General features: G+C 46.5%; 1 protein-coding gene across 2 annotated transcripts in view; it reads left to right on the top strand.

The window, feature by feature from the left end:
- The first annotated feature begins 672 nt into the window (after window positions 1-672).
- The window catches only part of LOC108795773 (latent-transforming growth factor beta-binding protein 3-like), a 305,365-nt gene continuing 295,546 nt past the window's right edge, over window positions 673-10,491 (top strand). For both annotated transcript variants that reach the window (XM_018567072.1, XM_018567071.1), the window contains exon 1: window positions 673-1,079. In XM_018567072.1, the coding sequence (XP_018422574.1) occupies window positions 836-1,079 (244 nt within the window). In that variant the 5' untranslated portion in view covers window positions 673-835. The remainder of the gene's footprint in view (window positions 1,080-10,491) is intronic.

Below are 10,491 nucleotides of genomic sequence, written 5' to 3'. Positions count from 1 at the left end.
GTTTCTTCCCATTGTTTGCAGACATTTTTTTTCTTTTCCTAGTCATTTAGCTGTGTGTATAGCTTTTTTTTCTGTTCTTTCCCTTTTTTTCCAGTCTACTCCCACTTTCTCTGTCTGTTTCTCCTCCCCTGCCTGCCTCTCTCACTCCCTCACTCCCCCTCCTCCGTCTTCCTGTTTTCTCACTCCCTGTTTCTTCCCTGGCTGCTCTCAAGACATTACTCTCATCCGGAAAACTTTCTTCCTAAAGCTTTCAGAGCCTCCAGCTACAGTGACTGTCACTGTCTGTCTAACACTATCTGAAACTGCTTCCTCTTCCCAATTCTTCCTTTTCTGAATGCTACAGCTCCTGGCATCTCCTTTTTTTCTGTTATTTTGTGACATACCATTCTAGTTGTTTTCCCTTTTTATTTGATTCTCTTTCAGTTCTTAACTTCATCTGATACATCCTTTCAACACACAAAGCGAGACATGAATTCAAGAGCAGGCACACATGCATGCAGCAGTGGAGGACAGATGGACACAGGTATATAAAACATTTTCTATAACATCTGCACTGAGCATAGACATATCTATTCAACAGTCAGAAAAGGTGTACACAATCTTATAATGTGATATGATACACATTAATACACATTTATAAGGAGACACACAAAGTGTCACTGTTTTAACAGCTTATATAACTTGGGTTATTGCTGGGGAATCTTCGTGCATAGCATTTCATGATAATGCTCCACACATGCAATGACAACTAGTGATTCCGGACCACAACCTATAGAAAAAGCATACCTACATACATATTCACACAGACAGAGGTGAAGGATCCTATCATCTCAGTATGACTTTTGCACGCTGCTGTATTGCTTTTCTTCTCTCTGCCTTCTATATGGGGGCATTTTTCTTTAATTTTTCTTCATCAGCTACACGCGAGAGCTTCAAGGTGGTCTTCGCCCCTGTGGTATGTAAAAGGACATGTCACAAAGGCTATTGTCATAATGTTTGCAAGCCAGGGAGCAACATGACGCTTATTGCTGAGAATGGAGGCTCAACAGACACACTCACAGGATCCGGATTTCGTGTGGGTGAGTTTTTCCTGGTGTTCTAGACATTTGGCACCCTGCAGCTATGGGCTGGTTCTCTAAGGAGCACAGGCAGAAAAGAGTTGTGGCAACTTCTCAAGGGGACATTGACACTGGCACAAACATATAACCACCAGCCACAGGGTGATTGGACCACATTTTATTTTACCCTCCTGCAAGCAGTGCAGCTTCACACATGGTCAGTTACTAACCTTACAAAGTGAGAGTGACACATTAAAGAGAATCCTGTCAAAACAAGATTATTAAGATACAGTGATGATTTTTAACAGTGCTACTAAAGAAGCAGACAGAACGGATTTAGCCCTTCAATAGAAGATTGGTTTAGAGAAGAAGGAATTCCCCCCTCCCTAGGTGTTGGAATTTTGTAGAAAAATGCTGCATCAATGACAATGCAAACAATACCCGCCCTGCATGGAAACTGCACAATTTTGCTAAAAAAATAGTTCAGTTGGAAAGGATATTTACTAATCTGGAAGCTAGTTTTGGTTACATTACTTTTTAAATGACATTATTAGGTTGAAGAAATTCATGTCTATTGATTTTAAATGTTGAATTGAAACAAATTGTTTCTGGATTCCTTACCAGAAGTCAGATAAAACATAAATCAACACACTATTATATTTTCATAACTGAAATGAACTTCACTTAAAGCAACTGTGTGTTTTGAAATGATTTCTAATAAAAAAAAGGGGGCCATACACTGGTAAATGAAATTTGATCAGTGTATGACCAGCTTAAAAGGCTTGCATGACATACCTACACATTATAGAAAACTTACATCAATTTGCTCAGCTCAAGGTGACAGCTCTATACTCTCACCTCTCCAAAGTCACCATCGCCATCTTCACAGTAGCTTCATCTACTGCTGGGAATCGTCCTTCTTATGGTGGCTAAAGATGATGCAACGCAGGTGCCCAGAGTGTACACTGCACTGTGCATGCTCTGCAATCACGCTAACAAAAAATAAATTAATAAAAACAAACACTACTTAAAAGGAAAGGGGGAAGAAAATGCAAATGGGCTGATTTACTAAAGGAGTTAAGTATCTTCACTCAAAAAAAACAAATTGTGTCAATATTCACGGCAGTTATTCAGTCATATAAAAAGAATCTGCACATGATTCGGTAAACAAAGTGAACAGTAGTTTCCCTTTCACATGACCGGATAATCAAAATAAATATTCACACAAGTTTTGCAGTCAAGATTCTGAACACCTTTAGTAAATCAGCCTCACTGTCTCGTCAACCAAGCAATTCTGCCTTTACAATAGTTAACTTTTTGCTTAGCTGTGGGCTTGTTTACATTATGTTCGGACCAGATGCAGACCAGAATGTTTTTTTTCTGGTCCAAAAACGCATCCCGATGTATTCCTATGTTTTTTCTGAGCTAAGTTCACACCATTGCGTTCAGTTCTAGTGTGTTCAAAAAATGACTGCATGCACTATTTTTTCTGGTCTGGAACGCAGAAAACGCATGTAAACACATTCAAATGCACTGAAACATGCATGAAAGCCCATTGACTCAAAAAACGCACCAGAATGCATAAAAAACTTATCAGCGATGCATTGCACCACGTTTGCAGAAATGCACACAAATATGGTGTGTGAACAAGCCCTAAAGTTGAGCTTCAGGCCCACATTATTTCAGCTTTTATAAATGAGTACATCTTTGCGCAAAATGTCTGTGATCAGGGAGGTACATCTGTCCCTGTACAGATGTAAATACTTGGATGTGCATACAGCTGTGGCGTCTGTCAATGATTGACTCCTGGGCACAGAAATCACACTCCTTTGTATGTTGTGTGGCACTCTGTGGCTGTGTGAATAATACATATATTAGAATGAGATCCTAATAGGTTGGACTTGATGGACTAATGTCTTTATTCAACCTCAAATACTATGTAACTATGTAACTATGTAACCCTGCACTATACATACAAACACACAGAAACACATAAGGTCCTGCATTTCATACGTAAACATACATACAGTCTGCATTATACTCACATACACTGAACTATATACACAGACATTCATACAACCTGCACATTGCACACAAACATCTTAAAATGTGGATGTCCAGCACACCAGCACGACAGAAGCTCATAAGTCAGTGCAAATCCATTTATTAATAGATGTCACTCAGAATAATGTCTACTCTGAGCCTGAGGAAGGGGACCCTGTGCGGCCCCGAAAGCGCTTGTTATTCTGAGTGACATCTATTAAAAAATGGATTTGCACTGACTTATGAGTTCTGTCATGCTGGCGTGCTGGAGACATCTACATTTTAAGCTGTTTTGTGTGCGGTGCCATACGCTGTCAGCTGCCAGGTGGAGCGCTGTATGCTCTGCTCCCTCTTTCCCGCCATTTAACCTAGAGAAAGTACTATCCCCTTGCTGTTACCACACCACCTGGATCTGTGGTCTCCAGTTTGGTTCCACTGCTAGCCTACAGTGTCTCGTCACCTTCGGCCACCTAAAAACCCTCATCAGCCCAGGATTGTGAGCACTTGAGTCATTGGGGTGCGTGGGATTTTTACACAGCAAAACGTATTTATCAACCAAAAAGTCTCTAAAAGCATATTTCCACTAATGCCATATATGGAAAAATCATGCACATGATGCATATACTGTATAATGCTGCTTCACAGTTTAGACAAAAATGGTTAGCTCATGCATTTACATTCCTGCATTCATCAACGCAAGCAACACAACATAGAGCTAATTTACACAACATCACCTTGCAAATTCATGCTTGGCTTTGCACAACACACCTGCTGGGTGTGTACACACTACAAAGGTGTTTAGATTCCACCCATAGATCATGCTGGGAGGGAACACACTACAGAGGTGTATACATGTTCGTGGTGTGTTTATAAGGTTAGTAAATCAACCCCATTGCTTCACATTGGGCCTAGTTGCTTACTGCCACACGCTGCAACATGTCTCCCCAAAGACACGTAGAGGACAGTACTGTTGCTTTGGGTGGCCTTTGCCCATACTTTCCTAGTGGTTTGGGGACATTCACAACATATCCCCAGATGGAACGAAGACCCGTAATCTGGAACCTGGTACTCATATTGTTATAAGGTCCTCCTCTGTGGAGTCTATTTAATCTCCATTGGTCAGGGCTGTGGCCTGTTCTATGTCAACAGCGACCTTTTTGTCCACTCTTAAATTTCCGAGCTGTTTGTGCACAGCTACTGAAGCATTCTGCCAATAGGGGCCATAATTGTGGTTTGGCACCATTATTAATATTATTATTGTTATTATTATTATTATACAGGATTTATATAGCGCCAACGTTTTGCGCAGCGCTTAACAATATAAGGAAGACATTACAATCACAATACAATTCAAGACAAGATGGTAAGGAGGGCCCTGCCCGTGAGGGCTTACAATCTAAAAGGGAGGGGCAAGTGATACATGAGGAGGTAGCTGTGTGGGGATGAATTGTTTGAGAAAGTGATAGTTCAGTGGTTAGGTTGAGGTGGGATAGGCTTCCCTGAAGAGATGAGTCTTAAGAGATCGCCTAAAGGACCATCCCCAGCAAAGTCTGTCTCTGACCCTCCTGAACCAATGAGTCAAACTCAGTGGCGTAACAAGCGCCATAGCGACTCAGGCGGCCGCTATGGGGCCCGGGCACAGGGGGTCGCTATGGCATGTGGGGGTGCTGGCTGTCACAGACACAGCTCAGCAGCAGCCACGGCTCATTTCCCCTCATAGCCGCTGCGGAGCAGTCTCATTGACAGACAGCCGCTGCGGCAGATGAGGGCAGTATTCGGAATGGAGGAGGCGGGGCCAGCGACCTAAGAGCAGATGGGGCCAGTGATGCAAGAGAAGGCGGGGCCCGTCAATAGCAGAGGAGGAGAGCCTGGAGCTCTGCAAGTGGCATGACTAGCGATCACGGGACCCCATACAAAATTTTGCTATGGGGCCCTGTGATTTCTAGTTACGCCCCTGGTCAAACTGTAACCTCTCCTACAGGTTACTCTCCTGTAACCTGTAGGCCCCATTTCAGAGATAGAAGTTTGTGCTGGTGGGCAAACTTCAACTCCTGTATGGCAGGAAGAAAACATCACTGGAGGGCTCAATGTTATTCCCTCAGATTATACAACATAACAGACAGCTCATGCTGCATCCTTAATGCAGGCCTTTCCTGTAGGTGATATTGCATGTGGGGGGGTCTTCATGAGATTGGATCATTTGGAGTCAGGTCCTATTACTGTGGCTGATCCACAGGCGTTTAGAAAAATTTCTCAAAATCTCTTCCTTGGTCCTGTTCTTAATCAGGTGAATATTCTTAGCTCTTTGGCTAAGGTTCCTGCCCATCACTCCACAGCTGTGGACACTTCACTGGAACAGGGTGGGTCGAATAACTCTTAGATCGTTGAGCAAGATCTGGTAGGCAGGTCTGCAGGGGGGTTCCCTATCAGACGCATGTGACACTGCAGAGTGTTCCAGTTCCTACCTTGATGGGGGTACCACTGGCACCTCCCTCCCCTTTTTCAGTTAAGCTGACCTCAAGGTTGGTACCCTTGGGGTTGTCACTGATTCCTAAGATCATTTGGCTATCCCCTTAGGATATTATGCTACATAGTTTTACTATCTTGATTATCTCCTTGCATGATTGGATGGCTTTTGTATGCATCAATACTTCCTCTTGGAGCCTTTCTTTCCTGGTGCCGAGGGTCAAAAGTGTACATCTTGGGCTGTAGGTGGCAGCATAACACAGCTGTTTCTAAATTCCTGTCCAAAATGGACTTGAAGAAACAGATTTTACAGTAAGTACTAGGGATGCCCTGATACCAATATCGGTATCAGTGCCGATACCGAGTATTTGGGCGAGTGCTCATACTCCCCCAAATGCTCCGATACCTTTCCCGATACTGGAACGTTCGGTCACAGGGAGATTTTCTCTGACCGTCAGTGCCGCGAGGTACCATGGAGCCGGGAAGCTGGCTCCATGCTGTTTGGCCAGCTCTATGCTGATTGGCCGGGAAGCCGGCTTCTTAGCCAATCAACAACAAGCTGGGCAAACAGATCTGATAATATGATGACAAGACCTCCACCCTGCAGACACCTCATTCCCCTCACACAGATCCTCAGCAGCAGTCATTTTCGTACCAGTCCCTCGGGCCAGCTGGGCAGACATCGCTCTCCAAGCTCTCCCGGATCTGCCCATGTCTCCTGTGTGCACAGCGCCAGCACCGCCTGCTTGATGCTGTTAGAGGATGTCTGAATGAGAGCACTGGGCAGTCTGCGCACGCGCAGTAGCAGGCTGAGGGCCGATCACGTGGGCGCTGTACACACAGGAGATGTGGGCAGATCCTGGAGAGCGGTGTCTGCCCAGCTGGCCGGGGGACATCTGTGGTACAGTAATGAATGCTGCTGAGGATCGAAGTAAGGATAATGAGGTGTCTGCAGGGTGGAGGTTCTGTCACCATATTGTCATATCTGCTTGGCCGGCCTCGATGCCGATTGGCTGGGAAGCCAGCTTCCCGGCCAATCAGCATCGAGCCGGCCAAACAGAATGGAGTCGGCTTCCTGATTGCTCAAGAAGCCTGATTGCCCGGGAAGCCGGCTCTATGCTACCGGAAGTACCGGTATCGGTACTCTGTACCAGCGAGTACCGAAATATAAAAATCGGTACTCATACTCGGTATCGAAAAACCGGTATCGGTGCATCCCTAGTAAGTACAACAATCTTATTTTTTAGGACCACCATTTTAGTTTGAAAATAATTTCTACTTTTGCAGTCAAATTTGAGAAAACACCACTATCTGTTTGTTGTGTGTTCTTATTCACAAAGCATTTTTTTTTAAATTGTCACCTTTTAGATGTCTCTGTGTCAGTGGCGACTCTAGGAACAATATATAGGGGGGGCACATAAGATACCACATATAGAGGACTGGTGCCGTATCCTGGTCCTCGGTGCCATGGAGTCTGGGCCAGTCCCTGGGCACACGGGCCTGCGCCTGTTCCTCATTAATGGGCTGCTCCTAGGATTTCATGAATAGTCTCCACATTCCCCTGCCAGCTCCCATGACCTCTCATGCCAGCTATGGGTTACACAGCTCACCTGACCTCCAATCCTAGTTATAGGGTACAGACCACACCTGACTTCTCATCCCAGTCTGGGGTACATAGCTCACTTGAGTTCTACTCCTGATACAGAGACTACCTGACCTCTCCCCCTGCGATCCTCCCGCAGCTGGCAGCCTTGGGCAGCCCTCTACCTGCCCCACCTCTCTTCTTCCCCCTACCGCCTGTGTCCACTGACCCACCTCCCGGCTCTTCCGCACTGTGCCACCTCTCTCGTCTCCCGCACTGTGCCACCTCTCTCTTCTCCCAATGTGCCACCTCTCTCTTCTCCCAATGTGCCACCTCTGCCCATTTACACCCCCCCGGCTCCATTACTGCCACCTCTGCTAACTCTCTCCTCTCCCACTGCGCCACCTATCACCACACCCAGTGCCACATCTCACAGCACCCAGTGCCACTGTGTCTTCCACTGCCACCTCTGTGTCCACTGCCTTCAATGTGTGCACTAAACCCCAGCTCTCCCTGGGAAACAGCGTGTTCACTTAGCTTCTCCTGCAGAGATCCTCATGCCGGTGACATCGTTGCCACCACTGCCAGTCCTGGGCGGTCTGTACTCACACAAATTAGGCAGCCGCCAGGCCCCAGCTGAGGCAGCCGCCTAATTTTCCTGACTACAGTGCACCTAATTGCAGACCTAAGGGACAAAGAGCCCGGCTTTCTGATTGGCCCTCCCAAACTAATTGTGAGTAAAGAGTAAGGCCTGGTTCACACCTGCATGTCCCGCGAACACGCATTTACCGCGCTGCTCCATTGATTTCAATGGAGTCTTATCTGCGTGGCAAACATAGCAAAAAGGCTCCTCCACTTTTTTGTGCGATGCACGGGATGCATTTTTCTGCTGCTTTTGCATGCAAGGAAATGCAGCAGAAAACCTCATGACTTGCTGGCCTGCATTTGGGGTGCCTTTAGAAATCAATGGCACAGCAAGTGCATTTTGGCACGTTTTCACAGACATAAATGCTGATTGCACACATTGCCACTCGTCCTCAGAATGCGCAGCTGTTAACCAGGCCAAGACTAACATTAGACCTTTAACCACCTCCCGTCCATGGCCGTTCCCGAACGCAGGATGGGAGTCTTCTAGGAGCGGGAGGGCGTCCTGCCCATCCCCCCCTTGTGTGCGGCGCCCAGCGCGCACAGGAGATGGGAAACTGTTCATCACTTCCTGCATTCAGTGTCAGTCTCCGGTGCAAAACACCAGAGAGGAGCTGATGAAGCAGATCTCTGCTTCATCAGCTTCTCTGGGGGTCCCTAGGTAACATCAGGTGTCTTGGGGACCCCTGATGTCTCCATAAAGAGGATATGTTTGGTGAATTGGCTATCACATAGGGGATTTCTTAGTCCCCTATGTCATAGCAATAAAGTTAAAGTGACATTAAAGGCAAAACATTTTTCCCTCCCCCCAATGTTAATGTCAGCACTTACCTTAAATTATGTCTCTTAATCCGATCTTCTTCTTTCCTGATGTTTTCATCTGTTCCTCCAGCCGTGCGATGGCTCTACGATCCAGCACTGACTCATCTGTCCTTGCAGGCACTTCCGATCCAGCGGTGTCTATAGACTTACCTTGCGTCTCTGCTTGTCTCCCGTCCGAAAATCCGAACTGCGCCTGCCCCAAGATGCTTTGCCGCCGCCCGAGCAGCTTCGTTTTCTCGGACGGGAGCGCGCAGCGAAGACGGGGTAAGTGTAAACTGCTGTTAAAGCGCTTTTTTTTTTTAACTTTTTGCATATATCTACTGGTTGCTAGCAGTAGATATATGCCAAAAAAACGGAGGGTTTAGAAACCCTTTAAGTGTAAAAAAAAAAGTTTAAAAAAAATTAAAGCAATAAAAAAATATTCACAAATAAAAAATAAATAAAATAAAGACAAAAAATATTTTTAAAGTCCCCCGCCCCCTTACATACACACACAAACATGCGTCGGGTGCGCCTATGTGTGAAAACGAGGATTGCACCCATTACACCGCACATGTTACATTTTGTGAGAGCAATAGTTCTAGGGCCATTAAACACTAAACTGATGAGCGGCAAAAGCTTTTAAAGTGTCGCCAATGGCCAATTTTGCATGTGGTCGTTTTCTGTGATTTCATCGGTGCGTGCAATTTTAAAGCTTGACATGTTTGGTGTCTATTGGCCTGGCGAGGAAGGGGGTTTAACACTATGGTCTTTAAGGGGTTAATGAAACTCCAATATCAATCAGTTACAAAATAATAGCAATCAAGTAAGTGAAGGGTTAACTTTTCCAACACACGGTATACTTGCAGTAAGCAGACTTTTGTGATTCCACACTAAAGGTGGCCATACACTCTACAACCATCGCAAGACTTTAGTCTTGCGATGGTTGTAAAGGGATTAAAAAAACGTACGATCTGCCTATCTTGGACAGGCAGATCGCACTCTCGATCATCGCAAGCCCGCCCCCCTGAGGGGCGGGCTTCCGATGACCGCAATGCTGAACGGGCAGTGTGCGCGTGCGCACACCGGCCCGTTCAGCATTTATCTTCCGAGCACCGTTCTAACCAGCCGAGAATCGTACGATTCCCGGCTGGTTTTCGAACATGCTGGTTCGACAGAAGACGTGCGACCGTACAGTAGAAACGGTCGCACGTCTCCGTTCACACTGCTCGATTATCGTACGAAAAACCGATCGCATACGATTATCGTACGATAATCGTGCAGTGTATGGGCACCTTTAGGCCCAGTTCACACCTGGGCCAAACACCGAAATCTCATTATTTCCTATGGGTATGGTTCACACCTGGGCGTATTACAGGCCGTCTGAACGCGCTACAAAATGTCCTACGCCCAAAGAAGTACAGGAGCTTCTTTGGGGCGTTTTTGTTGCGCGTTTCCATTGGGATTACAGGCAAGTAGCCCTCGGAAACGCACGTTTTTTAACCGTGAATTGCGCGACAAATGCGCATATTCGATACGCTAAGGTGTGAACCCAGCCAAAGGAAGGTGCTGGAGAGCAGGTCAGCGTGGGGCTCCAAAGGGCAGGAGTCAGGAACATTGCAGCCTGTGAACCTGGAACTCAGGATGGAGAGCGGTGAGGTAAGTAGTTTTTTTTTTGCCCCTCGGCAGCCGACGGCATCACTTACTTTGAATTCCGCGGCTACATGCCGTGGAGCCGGCTACGGGGCGGATCCGAGTGACGTCGTGGGACCTGATAGGGACCTGTGCACCTGCTGCTTGTTTGGTGCGGCCAGCCAGCCCAGGCAGAGCGGCGGTGGGAGAGACTATTTTCTCGGGGGAGGGGGAACTGGGCAACTTCGCCTCCCCCCCTGAAAA

This window comes from Nanorana parkeri, unplaced genomic scaffold (assembly GCF_000935625.1).
Source record: "Nanorana parkeri isolate BGI_ZX_2015 unplaced genomic scaffold, ASM93562v1 scaffold1004, whole genome shotgun sequence".
NCBI lineage: Eukaryota > Metazoa > Chordata > Amphibia > Anura > Dicroglossidae > Nanorana > Nanorana parkeri.
This window is presented reverse-complemented; position numbering and strand designations above follow the sequence as displayed.